The following is a 21455-nucleotide window of genomic DNA, read 5'->3' on the forward strand; positions in this document are numbered from 1 at the left end:
AACTGTCTAGTTATCGGTAGATCACACCTTGGGATGGTAGGAAGCGTGGCAGTGGAACTGTCTAGTTATTGTGTTACATTGGATGAGGAAGGTGCAGCGAAGTAGAGAGATACATTGATTAGAAGCGTGGCAGTGGGAACTGTCTAGTTATTGGTAGTTCACACCTTGGGATGGCAGGAAGGTGTGGCAGCGGGAACTGTAGTTATCGGTAGATCACACCTTGGGATGGTAGGAAGGCGTGGCAGTGGGAACTGTCTAGTTATAGTAGATCACACCTTGGGATGGTAGGAAGGTGTGGCAGTGGGAACTGTCTAGTTATTGGTAGATCACACCTTGGGATGGTAGGAAGGCGTGGCAGTGGGAACTGTCTTGTTATCGGTAGATCACACCTTGGGATGGTAGGAAGGCGTGGCAGTGGGAACTGTCTAGTTATTGGTAGTTCACACCTTGGGATGGCAGGAAGGTGTGGCAGTGGGAACTGTCTAGTTATTGGTAGTTCACACCTTGGGATGGTAGGAAGGCGTGGCAGTGGGAACTGTCTAGTTACCTGATCAGAAAGCAGAAAAGGGAATACAGAAACACATTAGATTTTCTTCCTTTTGGGGGTGGTAGGAATGTGGCAGGTTTGAGACAGGATCTCACTTTGAAGCTCCGGCATGAAACTCAGATCTGCCTTGCTTCTGCTTCCTGAGCACTGGGATTACATGATGGTGTGCACTGCCATTCCTGGCTCATGCTTCTTTTTCAAACTACTTTTATGTGGGTCTTCCCTCCTTAATCTCTTTGGAACCTCCTTATGTCTCTTAGTTATGTCTCTTAGGTAATTCTAAAGTCCAGTCAGGTTGACAGGAAGTTAACCATCACAAACTACTTGTCAATAACCAATTACATCCCACCCTTGGCCCTCATAAGCTCATGGGTATCCCATAAAGTAAGATGAATGCAGTCCAACCTCAAATGTCCTATGGTCTTAACAGTATGAATACTCTATTTTATAAAGTCTGTTCTCAGACTCGTGGATCATGAGCCCTGTAAAATCAAAACACGGTACATACTTCTAATACACGCTGGCACAGTAAACCCTCACGTTCCAAAGGGGAGGAATGGGAGGATAGCAAGGAGAGACTTGACCAAAGCAAGACAAACTCGCCAGGGAAAGACTGCAGCTCCATGCTCGGTGTCTGGAGCTGCTGATGACATCTGGGCTCCAATGGGCTTGAGTAGCTCTGCTTCCTTCCAATCTGGCAGCTGCAGTCCACATAGCCTCTTTTGGTCCATCTAGGCATCTCGTGCAGTGAGGCTTCTTGGGTAGATGTGAACTAAGGCCTATTCATCCCAGATGGTGCTGATTATGTCAAAGTTCAACCGGAGAAGCTGTGAATTGGGGAGTTATTTACAGGAGAATTGGTGATGGGTTAGAGTGAGACCATAGATGGCTCAAACACAGCTGTATCGCCTAACAGCCACCTCCAGCTAGGGTGCTGACTCACAAAAGCAGCCATCCTAGAGCCCTGTGTGATGTGCAGACAGCTGACAGTTGGAGAGCCTCCCTTCTCCCCACTACTTACAGCCTTGGTGGGGGTCAGGTGATGTGTGTGAATCCTGTACGTTTCAGGAACTCAATGAGACTTAAGTTCTTTCCTGTTTCCTGAGAGCCTCTCTTAACCTTTCCTAATGCTGCAACCCTCAACCCTCTCTCTCCCTCTCTCTCTCTCTCTCTCTCTCTCTCTCTCTCTCTCTCTCACACACACACACACACACACACACACACCCTAAGAAAGTGGCCAAAACATAGGAGAGTGGTTTTCGGAGAACTCTTAGAAAGAAGCTGTATCTGTGGAGACTGGAATGCTGCAGATCCGGAGGCTAATAACCTGTCTTGGCCTAGCTCTAATCCTCTGGAAGAGCCATTCTGAGCCCACCTGTGTTGGAAAATCCTGTGACTAATAACCTTTCGGCATCTGTTAACTTACCAGACCACTAGCTTCCAAGCCCAAAGCTAAGAAAGTCATCACATAGCATCTACAGAAAACTTCCCCCATCTCACTGTAACCACCTCTCTGATGTAGCTGCTGTGAGTTTTAAACTTCCCTTGATTATGAACCTCTTTGTTCTATAAAAGTTCTTAAAACCACTTCCACATTGGATCATGCACTTTGGGGTAAGCTAAACCTGTGTTTCCAGGCCATGGTCACTCAAACTGGCTCCCGAATAAACTATTTCTTATCCCCTTAAGATGACAGCTGTGGTGTTTGCATACATCAGGTAGTGGACAAAACAAGAGCCAGCCTCCTGTCCTTAGTTTCTTGGGAGCCCAGGTAGAAAGCAGAGGACCTGCAAGGTGAAGAGGCAGAGAGGAAAGCCAAGAGATGAAGGAAGCTTCTGAGGCTCCCACGGTGGTAGACCAGAGGGAGCTGAAGTGATACCAAACATGCTTCCGAAGAACAATTATAAAAATAGGAACACAAAAACATCCTGTACTTCCCAACTTACATCTGGCATCCAATAAAAATTTACCAAGCATGCATCAAAACCTGAAACCACAACCCACAGTGTGGGCAGAAAAGTCAACGGAAAGTGACCCAGATGTTGGCATTAGCAATTCTATGCAGACGTTAAAAAATGACTCTAATTAAAACCCTACACAACTACAAAAACAACTCACTATGTAGAGAAACACACACACATATCACATTAATACCAGAAAATGCTATGGAACTTAAAGGGGCAGTTTTAATTATTCTAGTATGGAACACAATGGGCTGTGGATCCATTTCTAGCAACCTATAAAACTAGAGTCTTCATCAAGGCAGAGGGTGTGGACCCCCACCAAAGGTTGGACATCTTCCAATGATGAAAACGCAGACCCAAACAGCTCAACAGATCTCCAGACACAAGCAACAAGGAGAACTGTAACAGCTCCCAACCATCAGTTTGCTCGAACCCAGCAGCAGAGGCAAACATGTACAGAACAAATGATGCTAACAGACTTGTCATCATGTCCTATGATGTCCTTTTCACATGAAAAGACAATGGATCAAAAATTCATAAATACATATGGCAAAAAAATAGCAACCTTGGGTTCCACATTCAAATTACCTAAAAAAGCCAAGTAAATGACTACCCATCATCTATAATGAATATGATGGTTTTTACATTTGTACTAGGAAAACAAAATACAAATTAAGAGGCAAGATACACAAAAGGTGGATTTGCCAACAGCTACACTAACAAAAACTCCAACATTACTAAACTTAAAAGTGCTAATATATACCCTTTTAAAAACCCAGCCCCCAAGGGCTATCTATAATGAGCACAGACAATGAGGAAAACACACAAAACCTATTTCACTCTCCATCATTAATCTCAGTGTTTTAGGAAGGTAAGCTATACAGTTTTATGTAATTACCAAATGATAAGGCTAACATGGAACTGGAGGCCTCATTTCTAAGGCAAATTATTAAATCTATCCTTCTATTCAGACTTGCAAGAGAGTAGTGAATAACCTCAGTGTAATGTAAGTGATCAAATATAGACGCTTTTGCACAGGATCCAACAGATCCGGACTGCATATGGCGTGACACACTAAACAGAAGCCGAGTGTCCTTTCACACACGCTCTGAAGTGAAGGGCAGGATGTGGTTAGCAGGAGGGCTGTCCCTGAAACCAGAAAGGGAAAGGAGAAGTGACTCACAGAATATGTCCTCTCACCTACTCTCATCCACGCTTGGTTAAGGTGAGCTGGGGTCTGTCCCTTCTGTCCTCTGTCCAGCTATCACTAAGGTTCTGTTCTCTACTGACTGATTCATACCCTTTAGTTACCATCTACTAAGAAACAGGAGACAACCCAGCCCCAAATGGACAGGTAAGGCAAATACACGTGTTAAATTTTATAATCAAAATACGACAGTTTTGACCAATAAAGAGACTAATTCAGTAAACATGTATTTATTTTAAATCAGTTTGGTACACATACAGATTAGTTTTGTGGGTTTTAATGAACTCAAATAGAAATGTCTAAGTACAGCAGTGTCTGCCTGTGCAGCGAGTATAGGAAAGGTAAAATAAGGGTCTGAGAGAACTACATCTTCAGGACAAATCAGATGAAAACTCTGAAAGGGTTTCTATCGACCTTCTGGATTAAAAAAACCCAAAAATCACGAATGGCTCAAATACTCGCTTGCTAAACAGAGACGGGAAAGAGCGCGAGCAGCCGTGAACTGTGCAGCAGGCGCTGATGTAGAACGAGACTTGCAAAGAAAAGGTCACTAACCTCCTACAGTGTTAGAGCAGGAGCGCAAAACTAACTACAGGAGCCTCCATCAAGTTACATTCTCACACGACTGCTACATGTGCTGACAGTGATCTGGGGTAGGAAGTCACATGGAGGGAAACGACAGTCACACTACTTCTGCCACCTTGGAAGGAATGCCAAGTCTGGGTGTTTAAAAGAACTTTGCACTTACTTACGTCTAACAGCCACGGCGCTGTAACCAATTCTGTGAGGTACCTAGAATAGTATAATGGAAACAAAACTGTGAGGTAAACCTAGCTTTCCCCAAAAACCTTTGAAGCCAGAGATTTTGAAACAAGTAAGGCACTTGAAAACATTAGGTGTATGTACAATGTGCAAGTAAAACAAACTGCAGCTGTACCAGCGAGTGAGAGACAGAGAGACAGACACTTCGTTTGAAGAGCCCAGGGAGCTTCACTTCCGGAAGGAACTAAAGCCATCTGTCACTCCTCCTCTAAACCCTGGGAACCAGTGCTCCACTCCAGTCTAACGAGGCGACCACACCGACGTCAATGACGGAGGCAACCAAAAGCCCATGTCCAATTAGAGCCTCGGAGCTGGGCCAAGTGTCAGAGGCAAGGGAGCAGGGACTCTGAAACTAAACAAATGAGTGCTTTCCCTAAAGCTACAGGAATCCAAGTCTGCATGATCACAGCACACGGGAACTGAAACCGAGGAGGAAGGCGCCAAGGCCAAGGAAAGAGGCCACCTATTCAGCCAGGGCATCAGCATTAGAAATCTCCTGCAACCTCCTCTCCAACCCAAGGCTTTCAGTTACACAGGTCACATCTGTTAGAAAACAAAGTGATTGTCTCACTGTAAGAACTAGAAAATGATTCTAAAACTACTTCCTTCTTGCCTCATGTAAAAACTACTTTTCAGGAACACCTGATAGGAATCCTTAAGGTACAGTAATATTTGGATACTCTGTGTACAGAGGGAAAGATAATCAAATCAGTCTTATGTCTATTCAACAGCCCAGCCCTATGAGAAATGTTAGATGGTTTGAAACAGGAAGCCTTTCAGCTTAGAATTATTCTTTAGCTTCTATTTCTCAGCTCTGGAGAAACCAACATTTAAATTAAATATTAACAGTATGTTACCTACAAGCAGGTTCACTGCTGCTCACACCAACAGTTACATTCTCAGACCAAGCTTGACCTCCCACAGCGTGAACACACTTGTGTGCGTGCCGCTGCCGTCTCGGTCTGTCTTAAGGCACTGTTCTGTTTTCTGAATAGGGTGCTTTAGGAGGACGAACAAAACCTGTTACACACGCATGGTTTGCATCTTCCCTTTCTCTAAATCTGGAATGTGATTCCCTGCACGGCATCCTAGTTCTAATGCAGAAACTACAAGCCATCAAGCACAGCACTCCAAGGGCAGTTTAGTACTAGGTGAATCTAGTCCACCTCTGAAGTGAAGCCCTCAGTCCAGTGGCCTGGTGCCCGCCCACTTGGCACTCTTCTCAATTCTGGCCACTAAGTCACACCTTAGGATGAAAATAACAGACTTTAGGTTTTTAAATGACCACACTGGAACTGCCAGTCAGAGGTTGCCTGCACAGGACACCACTTTCCATAACTTACAGAAAGTTACATTTGGCATGTCAAAGGGAAACAGAATCCCAGAGCAGCAGCCACTTGAAACAAAGACGACAGCCACACGGATTCATGCAGAGTATTTTAAATATTCCTGTTGAGCAAAATGGTTTAACTGATTTTTCTTCAAGAAAGAATATTCTGTATGCATCCTTTGGAAATATGAAGGTCCTGGAACAGTGACTTCCATGTGGGACTTGATGAAAGATAGTATTTTGGTTTCAGTGAGTTACACATTAACTGCCAGTCCGCATTCATTTCAATGGGTCTGTTTACAGGGTGTGGTAATTTCGTTCTTTAGATTTGCAGAATTTATAGAGGAAGAAAATGACAGCCTGCAGGCCCAAGATAAGGACAATTCCTCCAATGAAGCTGGCTGCGTCGAAGGTAGACTTGCGCTCCGGCTGTGAGGTTGGGGTCAGGGTGGTATTGGTTGCACCTGCTATGACAATAAGACAAAGAATCCTCAGTAAGTGTCACGGTATTTATAATTTCCAGACCCACCGGGGCATCCAGTTTGCCCTGAGTTAAGTTCTATAAAGAAGGTCTTCTAGAGTCAAGTTTTCAGAACTAAAATTTGTCCTCATTTAAGGAAAACTCCCGTTTTTTAAACTTTGTCCAGGTAGTATCTGGGCAATACCACTAGAAGGTTCCAAACCTAAAAACAGCTAAGAGCTTCTCTGGCATATAAACTGTACCTTTACAATTTCTTAAGTGCTTCTAAAACATGCAATAACGTTGTTAATCTATTTTGATTAACTGCTAAAGTAAAAATTTGTTAAAACTTTTAGGTTTTACTAGCTAGATGAGGTATATAAAAATTCAGCTGCTATTTTTCAAGTTAATACAAGTAACAATCTATAATAATAGCAAATAGTTGGAACTGTACTCTGCTAGTTAATTTGCATTATGAGAAAGCATTACAAAGCCATAAGGAAAACAAATTTGGAAACTAAAATTTCTACAAACAAAATACTCATTAAAGATCTAAAAGTACTGCTAGTTAATTCTGTATTAGAAAAAGTAAGAGCAAGTCAGAAGAAATCTACAATTACTGAGGGAGTCAATGTTTCAAGAGGAACCCAAAAGGCTATGTACGACTATGTAGCATCCTCTAAGTAAAGTGTACACTCCTGAGGAGCACATCGGCGGCAGGCTCCGGCGAGCCGACCAACTTAGCATTAGCCACGTGGGGCGCAGCTAGCAGAGTCAAGTTGTAGGCACTGAAAACTTCATATGAAAACGACTCCACTCCTAGTGTTTTCTATCATTGTGTGTGCGTGCGTGTGCGTGCGTGTGTGTAAAAACAGGGAGCCACAGCAGTCACACAGTAGGAAGAGCCCTCAGGTCCAAGCCAGTCTAAGGAAATGAACACCATTTAAAAATAGGGAGTGCAGATCTTGGCTTTTCAGACTTGTCTAACTAAAAACAGTAATTTGACCTTGATGGTATCACCAAAACCGTGATGGTGATGGTATCACACCTTCTAAGTAACTTGTAGCCCCAAATCTGATTTTGCATCTAAGGCTTACAGAAAGGTCTTCGAGAAAACACTTCCCAAATCTAAAGGGCCAGCCAAATGCGAGCACTTCAAGACTAGAAGAGGACCCTCGGCAGGGCGTTAGGAGCCAACCACTGCCTGGGCTCTAAGTCAGGGCTGAGCCAGCCCATAGTTATCCATGAAGAGAACTGGACCTTGGCGGCGGCGGTCACTGGGAGTTCCTAAAGCCCCAATTACCTGATGTGACAACTGAGGGAGTAGGTGTCGGAGAGGAAGGTCGAGTTGTGGGTTTAGCTGGAAAGAAAACAAAATGTATTTAGAAACTTTAAATTTCTAACTTCCCAATTATCCAACATGTAGTTTTTAAAACAACACTTTAAATTTTTTAAAGAACAAAAGCCACATTTAGTTAATGACCCAATGTAAGCATTTACATATATTCTGACATATTTGGCCAGCATAAACTTGTTTTTATGACAAGATCTATGTATACATGTAAGACACACATATCCAGACAAAGTATATTTAGGGAAGAGCGTTCCAGCTTTCGTTCCTTTATGAACAGTCTTGCTTCTATGACAAATTAGTGTATGTAACTGAAATACACAATTGAGTATATTGTATGTGCCATGCAGGAAATGAGCAGGCATGGTTGGGTGCCAATGAAATCCTATTTACCAGCATTAGCACCAGGGCTAGAGCATCCCCCATTTGGAGGATACAGTCTACCTCCCACTCTGTGTGAGGCTAAGGTGCTCTGGAAACAGAAAATGACCTCTGACTATGGAACTATGAACAGTGTCTACTGCTGAGTGTTATCTCAAAGAATTCTTGTACCAGTACTAGAGGCTATCCAGTGAGACACTGTCTCAAAAAATAAATGAACCACCTTTGAAAAAACGACAGTACGAATTGTATCTGTGTATGGATGGATGGGCACACAGATGGCATGCGCAAGTGTGGAAGTCAACCCATGGGCGCTGGTTTTCTCTTCTGCGATGCATGCCTCAGAGAACAACCCAGGTCACCAGGCCTGGTAGCAAGTGCTTTATCTGAGCCATCTCGCCAGCCCCCAAGTTCTAATGAAGAGTTAAAATATAAAGTTCTGTGCTTCAACAGTAATTACACACCGACACTGGGCTTCAAGACGACCATCGCTAGAGTAAAGGCATGCAGGTCAGGACTCCCCAAAGGCACTGTTGGTACCCCAAAGTCAACAGCAGCCTAAGAAGCTGATTCTCATTCTCATAGGACTGTGGTAAAACTTCTATTAAGACTGACATGAAGGACAGTGATCAAGACAGCCCAGCTACCAGCCAGGAAAAGAAGCACTTGCTACATGAACCTGTTGACCAGACTTCCCCCAGAACCCAGGTAACGGAGGAAGGAGAAACTGACTCCAAAGTTGTCCTCTGCTCTCTACTCCATATGGCCCACCCCATCTCTCTTTTCCCCAGGACTAAGCCCTCTAGTATCTTCCTAATTGGTTATCCAATACTAACTGGCCAGTCCTGAAATCACATACATACAAGAAACACTAAATGGACTAAGCAAGTTGTACACACACACACACACACACACACACACACACACACACACACACACCCCAATGAATGCCGAGGACAACTTGCTTCCCTTTCTTGTCTCGTGTATCTCAAAGAGAAATAACAGACACAATTCCTATATCAGAAGGCAGGATTATTCTAAGACTTACTCCCTTTTGTGGTTTAAATACACCTATTATGGGGCAATTGTTTTGTATACCATGAATATGTGTCTCTGCTAAGGCACCTTCTGATTGGCTTAATAAAGGGCTGAACGGCCAATAGCTAAGTAGGAGAGGATAGGCCAGATTTCCAGAAAGAGATAGGAACTCTAGGAAGCAGAGAGGCAATACTTGCCAGCCAGATATGGAGGAAATGGGATGCATGGTATTGATCAGAGGTAATGAGACACATGGCAGAATGTAGATTAATTTAAATGGGTTAATTTAAGTTATAAGAGCTAGTTGGGACAAGCTTAAGCTGAGGCCAAGCTTTCATAATTAATAAGAAGTCTGTGTGTCATTATTTGGGAGCTGGTGGTCCAAAGAAAGTCCCACAACACATACCTCCTACGTAGTCACACAACAATTGAGATACGACAACGTGAACTTTACAGATTAAATATGTATTAACTTCTCTTCAATCTTAAGATATTAGTTTTAGTCGGGTGGTAATGGCACATGCCTTTAATTCCAGCACTCAGGAGGGAGAGGCAGGTAGATGTGAGTTTGAGGCCAGCCTGCTCTACAAAGTTAGTTCCAGGACAGCCTGGAGAAACCCAGTCTCAAAAGAAAAAAAAAAAATCAGTTAGTTTTGTTTGATGTTATGGTTAAAAAAAATCTACAGATTTGCTACTTGGTTTTCATTATCCACTCTTAAAGAATGGTACAAGTTAATTCAAAATAAGGCACTATTTTAGTGAATAAACCTCTTGACCTATATGTCCTTTTCATTAAAAAAATTTCTAAATTATAATAAAACTATTGGTAATCAGCAGCAAGGACATCACCACCCAGAATAACATCACTTCTAGGAACAACCTAAAACTGTACTAAATACTTAACCCTTTTGTCTCCCACTCACCCACCAACATTTCCCACTTCCTCTGACATAATCTGGTCCCTCCACTGTCAATGATACTATCTGCACCGAGGAAAGGCCACTCAAAAACAAGACACAACGTCAAGTGAGCAAGTGGAAAATACATCAACAGTGGAGAAGATGATTAAACCAAGCCCACAGTGGGTCTAGGGAATGTCTTCTGTCTGTCCACAGCCCAGGTTCACCATCTTCTTAGGCAATCGTCTCTGACAAGTTCAGAAGCTAAGCGCTAACAGTCCACTAAGATAAACTTGGTAGTAATCTGCAGGTTTCTGCAGCATGAACATTTCCACTGTAGCTGACTTCAAGTTCACTTTGGTCTTTTACCCTGCACAGGCCTAACAATACATTTTATTAAAATACAAGCCTGGTCCTATGAGGGAGGACCTCCATGCTGAGATACCATCCAAGTCTCAGAAGCAATGCACACAGAGGAGCTTCTCAGTTTTGCTTTTGATCTGTCAAGTGTACCAAGCTTACCGTCACTTAGTATACGACACTTACCATCTCAGCGTACCCTCCCGCCTCCTCCGGCGTGCACCACCCGCTTCCTTGGCCTGTTTCCCTGACTTCCAGGGCTGTGTCTGTCAGTATCTCCCACAGGCTGTCCTGTCTCCGTCTCATGACACACACCCACCTACGAATTCCCCACACACAAGGCTCCCTCCCGACTTTACTCGTCTTTCCGACAGTAACAAAACTGGGGCTGAATTCTGTCCACACCCTCTCATCACCTGGCCCACTCCCTTACGGGTCTCACTGTAGCAGTGAGATGAACAGTCTCCAAATGCAGGGAGAAGGAGTGACCAGCTTACAGGAAGAGGGGAAAAAACAACGCAAACAGCTAACTATGATCCTCTTCCATAAAAAGCACACTTCGTTATACACACAGAAAAGACTCTTCGAGGAAATTAACTTCTGAAAGCATTCTGGCATACTGCCCAATAACGAGAACTGTAATTCCCCGTGTGCTTCTGTGTTTTCTGAGATTTATAAGACACCCACACTGAGTCCAAGGGCGGCTCAATGTACCAACTAAGTAAACTTACTGGGAGTCACTCCAAACAAAATACTCCCGAGTTATATGCCCGTCTCAAAGGGGACCACTGCCTACACCGCTGCTGTGGTCCATAACTAAGTCTTCCCTACTCTTTAAATCTACACCACCATTTCTTAGCTAGTAAGTTAGCCACAGGGCTGAAAAGTCCCCAAAGAACAAGGAAGAGAAGGCTGTCTTGCATTACCTGTGGAGTTGGTAGGCACTGGAGTGGCAGTAGGCACTGTTGAGAAACAGAGACACATTACAGCTGTCGGATGGAAGCTTGTGGCAACAGCTTCCCAATCTGGGAATGTGACCATCGCAGTTTTACAACAAAAACATCACAACTGGAAGAGACCGTTACTCACGCCCAACACTAGTTCCCCTTCTTTAGAACTGAAACCATCAATTTTCAGGGGCATCTCACTTCCCTCTAAGACATTTCTTAGCCTTTCTCACAATTAATTAGCCACACACAGCTTATAACAAATGTCTACAAGGCAGATACAGGCCTTATGTATTCTCTTTTCCTTCTTGTGGGCAGGGGAAAAAAATCAACGTGATGGCTACAACATTACACAGTAAGGTTTAAACTACTTTTGAGAAAGGCTGAGTTCCTTGTTTGTGTATGACTTAACCACATTATCGATCCCACATAGGATAAAATTAACCCAACACTAATGGAACCCATCAAGTTCACGGTGGGATGGAGAAAGCCCTATCAAAATAAAATAGTCAAGAGTCATCAAGAGTCATCAACGGTTAGATACTTTCTACAAAAACACTTTATTCAGTTATCTATACGCCAAGTTGGAATCTGACTTCCCCATTAACTTAGGGTGACATCAGAAAAGACAACTGTTAGCCAGCTGGGCCCGTGGTTCACTCCTGCAATCCCAGTACTTGGGAAACAGAGGCAGGAGAATGTGGAGCTCACACTGAGATGAACAGCTCACCGCCTGAATGGGCAACTCGAGGGTGGGGAGGAGGAGGAAGGGTGGAGGGTGGAGAGCAGCTGTTCCAACTAGGACTTTTTAGTGTAAAGGGTAAAAGCCAAAGAGTAACCCAATTTCTCAAACACAAAAGATGAATACAGACGTTTACTTAGTTGTGACACTTAAAGGGAGGAACTGAACATTAGCACAGGAAATGAAAGACTTCTAGCTGAGTCATGGAACCCAGATTTAACTATCATCTAAACATTAGCACAGTGTAGCAGTGATCTTGTCCAGCCCATGTGGTCAGCACTCCGCTGCTGACTGAAAACTTACCAGAACAGGAGGCAGTATTGTTCACCCAGCTACAATTACTTAGGCGTACACTTGAACAATAGGTCTTATTTGCTATGAGAGAGGGAGAGAGAGAGACAAAAGGCAATTACTCACTTACATTCCATCTCTGGCTTTGCTACTAGGCTCTAGAACACTACTACAACAAAAACAAAAAGAAGCCAAGCCAATTGTGGCTGGTCTACACCCGTGACTGTGACCCCAGGGCCCTGGGAGAGGGCTCTTAAGTTCTCAAGCTGAGGGCAATAAAAACTGCAACCCTTCCCCACTGCCTTAGAGACGGATCTAAAAAGCTACTTGAGTCTACTGAACAGATAAGCAGAATTCACGAGAGCCTAAGGACTCGGAAGGAGATGACGCGGTGAGGAGAGGTCCCCAGAAGCAGCAACGCCTGTACCCTGAGTCTTTCTGCTCTAGCTGGCCACACTTTCCAACAGTTCTCCTGAATAGGCAGACCTGGAGCGATAACTGGAGAGCCTTCAACAACAAATCTGAAAGCAGAGGATGTAACCTCCACACCTCCACACTTCCCACAGACCGATCCTCCAGGAGAGGATCCACTCTCAAGTTCCACTGTATAGGTTAGCATAAAGTATAGCTTAGCATCTTTGCACCACAAAGTTAACTCCCAAAGTTCAAAGAGTGTTCTCAACTTTGTGTGCCACATAGAACTAGACTCACTGAATAAAGGAACTTAACACAGAGCTCCACTTTTACTGGAAAAACAAACAAACAAAAAAACCTATGGGTTCTCTACCTCCAGGGATGTATTAAAAAAAAAACAAACAACCTAGCAAATAAAGAAAAGTTCTTTAATAGACTGTTTTGCTGACAGGGAAAGGTGCACACACCTTACCTTAAGAAAACATAGTAATCTACATTGTAAAATCATAATTCTAAGAAAAATCTTACACTTCAACAGACTTCCATCTAGCTCCCAGCTTTCAAATGTTTGCTAAGTTAATGAACTTCGCAGCACAAAAGCACAGGAACCAACTCTCCCTTCTTATCCCTATCTAAGATGTCAACATTGTTCCTTCCACACTCTCGCTACAGTTTATCTCCCAAGACAAAAGACTCCACTTCCAAAGGAAAACCCGCAGCTTTTCCAGTTAGCACACTTCAATCCTTCTCAAGATCTAAACTCTCTCCTTTAAAAGCTACTGAATTTGAACAGTCAAGTTTTAGAACTCTAAGGGAAATGTTAAGCAACTAGTACTTTACGGAAGTATTGGATCTGGAAAATAACTACTACACACTGTCTTAAATACTCTATAGGATTTTCACATAGTCAAGAATAGACAGTAGGGTTTGTGACTCCAAAGTGCCTTACCTTCTTGGCAATCTACCCAAAAGCAGGTAGTATTATTAATGGTGGTATTAACACAGGAAAAACAGCTGTTGCGGCTCTCACAGGTTTCTGGGGGGAAATTAGGAAATCAATGAATTGATATTTCATTTAATTTGTTGTACATCTTTTTTGGACAGTAAACATTAGATTTAGTTTTCACAACTAATAATTCCCTGAAATTATATATTTATAAACTGATTTATAAGGAATGTCAACCCTGGGCACAGAGAGTAATGGCTGATGACCTGAGTTCAGTGCTCTGGACCCACGGAATGGAAGGAGAGTCAACTCTTCAATGCTGGCTTTGGACCTCCACTTGTGTGCTGTGGCAAGTGTGTGTTCACATACATGCACACACACAAATACAAAAAAAATTTTTTGAGCCTGTAATAGTGTTGCATGCCTTTAATCCCAGCACTTGGGACAACAGGCAAATCTCTGTGAGTTCAAGGCCAGCCTGGTTTTCACAGTGAGTTCCATGACAGCCAGGGCTACACAGTGAGACCCTGTCTCAAAAAGCAAAACAAATTAAAAATTCCAATCAACTACGAAACTGTACGTAAACTTTTGGAAAACAGGTCAGTGGGCATACTCAGAACTGGGAAGTGATTATCAGATAATCCTTCACAAGACTGAAAGAGATACCCAGACATTCAGGGATTCTCAAGACAAAACATTAGGGAAACACTATTTAACACCAACACCGAGAAATCACTGCCTCCAAACACCAGGGAAAATAACAAGTAATAGAGTACAGATTTAGAAATTCAATTCTGATGGTGTTATTCTGAAATCAAGTTAATTTCCCAGAGTCAGTCTTCAGCAATGATTCACTTTCCACGGGGTTCTCCACAATCGGAAGATGCATCTTAAGGGGACACATTCATGTGTTATGTGTCTGTCTGTCTGTCCATCTGTGTATAGAGATGTATTTGGTCAACACTCTAAAACATGGTTCTCAACCTTCAGGAAGGGGGAGTCCAACGACATTTTCAGAGGTCTCCTAAGACCATCCTGCATATCAGATAGACTCACAACAGTAGCAAAATTAGTTATGAAGCAGCAATGAAAATCATTTTGTGGCTGGGGGGGGTCACTACCATATTAGGAATTGTATTAAAGGGTCACAGCATGAGGAAGGGTGAGGACCACTGCTCTAAACCAAACAGTCCAAAAACAAGAACTCAAATGGCCAACTGCAATTCTTTGGGGCTAACTTCATTTCTTTTCTAGAACCCAGATGCCTACAATATCCTCCTCCGCTTTCATCTTGCCTCAGCAAACACTTCTGCAGAATCGCTGCGACCAACAGTTACATTTACTGGAAACAGGGCAATGTCTGGTGGATAAGGGCATTCACAGAGCACACGTTCTTACGACATACTAGAGTCACGATCTTGTATGCCTGATGATGGGTACAGCGTGGGAATGCTACTCCCCACACTGCAGCTTATCCCATAATTTCCAGAAAATACAAATTAAGTCCTCCCTGGGTATTTCAGTTATACAAAGGCAATTAACTTGGTATTCCCAGGCTTCTCTTCAAAACAAAATAAAAAACCCACACATTACAATTCTGGGAGGAAATTGTCAAATAAGCAGAAGGCAAAAAAAAAAAAAAATTTTTTTTTTGCTTTATCATCTTAACTGTGATAGAAATTCCCAGAATCGTTCTGAAATTTACTTTGTTCATTTAAAAATATTTGAACTTTACCCTAGCATCTTTCAGAGTCTAACAAGAAACCGGATATTCCATGCAATTTTATTCGTATTACATTTTATAAAATACTGAAACTAGAGAAGGTACTAGAACATAAGCAAAAAAAAAGCCAATGTCAAGTCTTTACACTTAAGCAACCCTTCAGTTGGGTAGCGCAGTTACTTCTTACCTCAATTAAGTACAACAACCAATCTAAACATTTCGTGCCTTTTCACCCCATTACTTCCAATTTATCTTCCCCGTGTCATCTGCGTTGTCACGGCCTATGTCAATTTGAATAAGCCTCGCGTTTAACAAAAGGCACGTTCTCCGATCGGGTATCTGAGAAGCCGGCAGACCTAACTCCACAACCCTCAAACTCAGAGCCCCGGGAGAAAAGTTTATCTTGCCCCCCCCCTTTTTTTTTTTTTTTTTTAAATATCGCCCTGGGTTTCACCTCCGGCCTCGAAGCGCCCGCCACACGCGCCGGTACTTCTTCCCTTACACACTCAAATCTCAGGGGCAGCAGCTCACGCGGCTCGGCCAAGGCAAGGCGAAGTCACAGGAGGCTGGACTTCTCAGAGCCGAGTCGGGGGGCGAGGGGTGGCGACGGCGACCACCAATGCCACCAGTTCATCTTTAACTTTCTCCCCGACCCCGGACTCCTACTTTCAACTTCCGGAGGAGCCTCGAGGGGAGGACAGCCCCGCGTGGACCAGAGCCCGGCCCGGGAGCCCAAAGTTTTTGCGCTCCCCGCCGACTTTGGGGCGCCTCGCCTCGCCCGGGAACTCCTAAGTGCCACCGCGGAAGCGAGCCACGTCGCTGTCCCGGGCTGCGGCGCCTGGGGACGGCGCCTCTGCGGGCAGCGCTCGGGGAGCGGGATCAGCCCCGCGGCCTAAGCTCGCCCGGAGCCTCGGCCACCCCACCGCCCTCGGGCCGCGGCCCCGGGCCCGGGCGGCCATGTTGCACGGGGTACCCCTGCCCCCACTCCCCCCACCGCGCGCGCCCCACTCCCCGGGTCGGCCCGTGTGGCGGGCGCCCACCTGGCAGCGCGGTGGGCGTGAGCGTCGTCGGGACCGGCTTGCTGGTGACGATCTCGGTCACGTTGGGAGCTACGCTGCTGTTAGGAGTCTGCGCCGCCGCCACGCAGAGCGCGGCCAGGCAGGTGGCGGCCCAGAGCAGTCGGCGGGAGACACCCGACATCGTGTCCTCAGCCCAGGCGTCCCGGAGAGAAAAAAGAGAGCTGCGGCGGCGAACACGGCTGCGGCCGGCGATGCGTCCCCCTGCGGCGCCGCCCCCGAGAAGCCCGCCCCGCGGGAGCGCGCGGCGGTCACGTGAGCGGCCCGGCGGGGGGCGGGGCGGGGCGGGGGGGGGGGGCGGGGCCGGGGCCGAAAGGGGCGGGGCCGGGAGGAGCGGGGCGGACGGAACCACCAGGCAGCCCGTAGGAGGGGGGGAGGAGCGGCGGCCGGAGGAGGAGACCGCCTCCACCTTGCTTTCTGTGGCACCGCAGCCCGTGCGCCGCCAGCGGTCTTTCTCTTACTGCCCGAGAGGGAGGACCACGAGCGACGTAGGGAGTCTCTTCGCGCATCTGCAGCCGGGGCGTCCCCCCTCCCGCCCTGGCGGGGATGGAACAGCCCACATGACGCAGAGAGGGGCGGCCACCTGGGCGGCCTGGGAGGCGGGCCCAGGCCCCACGTGACCTCCCCGGCAGCGCGCGGCCCGGCTCGGTTTAGCTGGGAGACTCCGGCTTGATGGACGGCTGAGCCTGTGTTGTGCTGCGGCGCTCGCTTCGGGCTCTGCAGGAGCCGCCTTTTCTTCCTTGACGTCGGATACATGTTTAAGTGTGACAGTGTTCCGGGACTGGGGCTGGGGGGTGGGGAATGACGGAATCACGTGGTCAGAGAGTTTCACCGAAAGTGATCTCCTGTCCCCGCCGCCCCCGCACCACAACCGCCACCGGTGCCCTTGCCCAAACTGCTCCTTCTGAGTCACTGAGAGAGCCGCAGTAGTGGCCGATCTGTCCCAAACCATCTTTGTAGTCAGACGGTCAGGGATGACAAGTCCTCGTGTCCCCTCTCACCCACCCGCCCGCCCGCCCCCATCACAGGTGAGGAAATCTGAGACTTGGGAAAGTGACCTGACCCTGACACCAGGATCACCTGGTGCCAGAACTGACATTTTCGGTGCCTTTTGGCGCGGTTCAGGCTCTCCGTAGTCATGAGCGCCATCTGATGCTAAGTCTCACAAAATGCTCAATGCTTGACATGCATTTAAAAAATTGACTTGAAAATTCTATGGGATGTAGCTCATTTGGTAGAACAATTGCTCTTCACGCGTGTGTTCCTGGGTTCCAACCCAGCACGCTGTGTAATGCTGTCTCAACTGTTTCGCGTTTGTCGTGTTTTAAATTAATTTAAATATGTCACAATTAATTATGCATAATTTACTCGAGTAACATGAGTATTGACTGTCCTAGTGATTGATGTCTTGTTTCACTGTAGTACAAATTTTAAAAAATTACTGCAGAAGCATTTTTACAACTTCAGCCTAGGATTGAAAGCCTTTATTTCCTCCCGGAATCAGTGTGGTCCCTTTGCGGGGACACTCAGTGTAAAACATAAACTGGTGGGTTGTGACCGATCAAATTGGTGGCCCGCAGCATTAAAGCGCAGTCAATTATGAGGTGACATCACCAGAGCTTCCGAGAAGCAGCTGCTGTTCTCTCAAGCCACACATGACACCCGGGCTAAAAGAAGACACGCTCAGCTTCTAACATCGGGAGATTTAAGAGCAGAGGCTGTATTTCATCTTGGCTTCCTGCTCCCAAATCGATGATCTCGTTTGTACCCTAGGATGAACACACTCTGCTGTGGGGACCATTGATTAACAGCTTGTCGTTTGGGTGTTCAACTCTAGTCCTCAGATTTCCTTTAGTCTTTAAAGGAAATAAGGAGACAGTTTCAAGGCTAGAAAACGGTTGACTTGGTTTATTTTGATGACATCTATGGAACAAGATCAGGGAACTGACTTTAGTTGCAAAGTTATTTTCATCATTCTAGAAACATTTATTTTCAGGTCATAAGGGAGCAGAACTCTGTTTATTGTCTCATTTCTCAACGTTGGCACTCTTACGATTGCAGGCTAGCTGACTCTTTCTTACCTGTGCTGTGATTATTGGTAATCGGAACCTGGCCTCTAGCTAGGAGAAGCCAGAAAATGGGATACCTTCTCCTGTGTCAACACATTGCCCCTAACATTTTCAGTGTTCCCTGGCGGTAAATAACCAGCCTTAGTTGAGAACCACTGTTCTAGATTTCTTTTTAGAAGGTCAGCCATCCCTCAGGTGGTTTCCTTTTAGATACCCGGTCTGCGATTAAGATTACAGATTGTCATTGTTCTTCTCTCCCGAGCAACAGAACTGTGTGTAGCTCTCGTGAATCTGCTGCAGTCTGAGCTCCCTCTAATATTTTTAAACAAAAGAAAATTGTTTCTCTAAACACTTTCCCCAAACTAACAGACCGACACTCTACGCAAAAGCTGGAAGAATAACAAGTACCCAGTGGGCCTTTGAGAACCAGGAGTTTGCCTCCACTTCCGGACAGTGAGGAACAGAATCCTCTTCATGGCTGGTGTTAGTGTGATTCACTGTAGGAGTAGGCCGTACATCTTTCAGGTGGGAAGCCAAAAGTCCGTGAGCCTTGAACTTAAAAGGAAGAATTCTTAGCATGTCAACATGGCTTGCTAGAACATTTCAGGACCCAATCCCACACACTCCTGCCAGCCCTAGGCCTCATGGCTAACCACATTTGTTGCCTAGCATTTCCTTTTACACTTCCTGGAAGAGAGCACTCAACTGACCTAACATTTCCCAACCTGTCCATTGCTGACCTAGTCTCATTTCCTGTTGCTGTGATAAAATATCCCGACAAAAGAAACATTAAGGCGGAGAAGATTTATTCAGCTTACAATTCCACATCACAGTCCTTCATTGCTGAGAAATCTAGGAGGCAGGATCTTGAAGCAGTCAGTTTTACCCATAGTTGAGAGAGAATGAATTCCCAAGCCCAGGGGATGGTGCTGCCCACGATGGGAGGGTCTTCCCATTCCAGTTAACACGAAACAAACGCAAGCCAGCCTTGTCCAGACAGTCCCTCGCTGAGAGTTCCCGAGTAATTCTAGATTGCATCAAGTTGACACTTAACCGTCATAGCTACCAACTTCCTCTGAACCAGTAGCAGACTTCTATAGGGAAGCTCCTGGCTGCCAGTCCTCCCTGCTGCTTTCTTTTTCATCTGGACCATCCTGATAGGGTTCTGTCTAGACCACTCAACCCTTCTGACATCTGGGCATCAACTCTCCCTTCTCCCTACAGGTCTCCCAGGCTAAGATGCACTCCCTCCAGAAAGCTCTCCCTAAAAGTCCTCCAGGACTCCTGCTTCCTGTCCCCCAGCCCACAGGTGCTCCACTGTGCTTATCTGTAGCAAAGCATGTACCACCTTTTATTTGCGATTTGTCTTTCTTACTAAATTGTGGACTTGGGAAACGGACGGTGATCATCAGCTTATTCCCTACTGCAGTCATGAAGCTGGGCTTTAGAGGAGGCACTAAATTATTTTTACTTTTTAGAAAAGGCTGGAGAAATGAGCAAACTGGTTCATTTGGGTCAGTTGTCCACCCTTGCCAAAAATAGCTGTGTCTAAGCTCAGGAGGCCGGTACTACAAGTAGCTCCCAGGAAATAGAACTTCTCTAGCTGTGGACCAGGGAGTTACATGCACAGGAGGGTATGGGTGAGAAGCTAGGACTAGAATCTATAATACAGTGTTTTTTTAAATTACATTTGCAAGGGCTGGATTCTGTAATGCAGTATTTTATTGCATTCATTTATTTTATGTTTGTGTGGGTCCACATGCAAATGTGCCATGGTGCCTTTACCTTCTGAGCCAGTCTTGGCTTTAATTTTTAAAAAGATTTGTTCTTCTTATGTGTATGAGTGTTCACCTGCATATATGCATACCACACGTGTAGCTGCTTTCCAGGGAGGCCAGCAGAGGGTGGCAGGTCCCCTGGAACTGGAGTTACAGAGGGTTTTGAGTTGTCACGTGGGTGCTGGGAACCAAACACCAGTCCTCTGCAACAGAAGCAAGAGCTCTTGACCACTGAGCCATCTCTCAGGCCCCCACGGCACAAATTTAGCACAGATACCACTTTCAGTAGGGGGGCTGTAATGAGCTAGAGGTGGAGCTCTAGGGTAGAATATTTACCTAACATGCAAAGTAACAACAGCAAAAACCAGCAAAAGACTCTAACTAAGATTAATAATATTAATAATTTGTGATCTTTAAAGAATTTTTAAATTATGAGTTGGGTTGGGGGTATGTGTGCATGTGTATGTAGGTGTCTCTGGAGGCCAGGTGAGGGCATCAGAAGCCCTGAAGTTGGAGTTACAGGACGTTGTGAGCCACTCAACATAAGCACTAGGAACTGAACTCAGGTCCTCTGGAAAAGCAGCAAGTGTTTTTGACTGTAGTAGGACAGGCCCATAGGGTCGAGGAAATTGGCTCAGACCAGTTGCCAAGGCATGCACATAATGTACTTCCTTATGAGCCAACCTGGAGTCTGCCTGAGGGCCTAGCAGCAGGTGCTGTCAGAGTTCCTGATTAATGTTAGAGTTCCTGGAGGTGCCCAGCCAATGAGGGATGACCAAGTAATGCCACCAGATTGTGACACAGACTGGGTGCTGGGAGGAGGGTCTATAAGGCCTTCCCCATTATTAGATAAATGAGTTCGTTATTTGCCTTCAACTGACTCCCAGTGTCTGAGCCATTGATGCTGTGCCTTCTCACCCCCTACCCAGAGGGAGCTGTTAGGATCCAGCAACACTTGACCAATCATCTTTCAGATTTTTAACCTTAGCTTGATAGTATGTATGGCTAGGACTGATAACATACCAGAGACGTACTTGGAGGGTCTCCTCCACTTTGTAGATGTTTCACTGATATTAGTCCCAGGGCTTTGATTCAAGAGGGAGCACTGTG

General features: G+C 45.5%; 1 protein-coding gene across 1 annotated transcript; it reads right to left on the minus strand.

Annotated features, from left to right (window-relative positions):
- Nucleotides 1–3932: 3932 nt before the first annotated feature.
- Nucleotides 3933–16717, minus strand: Cd164 (CD164 molecule). Its single transcript, XM_028890269.2, has 6 exons — nucleotides 16463–16717; nucleotides 13703–13789; nucleotides 12352–12423; nucleotides 11286–11321; nucleotides 7634–7690; nucleotides 3933–6337 (listed from the first exon to the last, which is right to left on the minus strand). The coding sequence occupies exons 1-6, from the start codon at nucleotides 16620–16622 to the stop codon at nucleotides 6168–6170; spliced, it is 582 nt and encodes a 193-aa protein (XP_028746102.1). The 5' UTR covers nucleotides 16623–16717; the 3' UTR covers nucleotides 3933–6167.
- Between the last annotated feature and the right edge of the window lie 4738 nt (nucleotides 16718–21455).

Source organism: Peromyscus leucopus, chromosome 8a (assembly GCF_004664715.2).
Source record: "Peromyscus leucopus breed LL Stock chromosome 8a, UCI_PerLeu_2.1, whole genome shotgun sequence".
NCBI classification, from domain to species: Eukaryota; Metazoa; Chordata; class Mammalia; order Rodentia; family Cricetidae; genus Peromyscus; species Peromyscus leucopus.

Coding starts and splice junctions, on each gene's coding strand:
- Cd164 (XM_028890269.2), bottom strand. CDS start 16,622: ATGTCGGGTGTCTCCCGCCGACTGCTCTGGGCCGCCACCTGCCTGGCC. Junction 7,691..11,285: donor AGTGCCTACCAACTCCACAG/GTAATGCAAGAC, acceptor TTTTCTTTCCAG/CTAAACCCACAACTCGACCT. Junction 6,338..7,633: donor TCCCTCAGTTGTCACATCAG/GTAATTGGGGCT, acceptor TTATTGTCATAG/CAGGTGCAACCAATACCACC.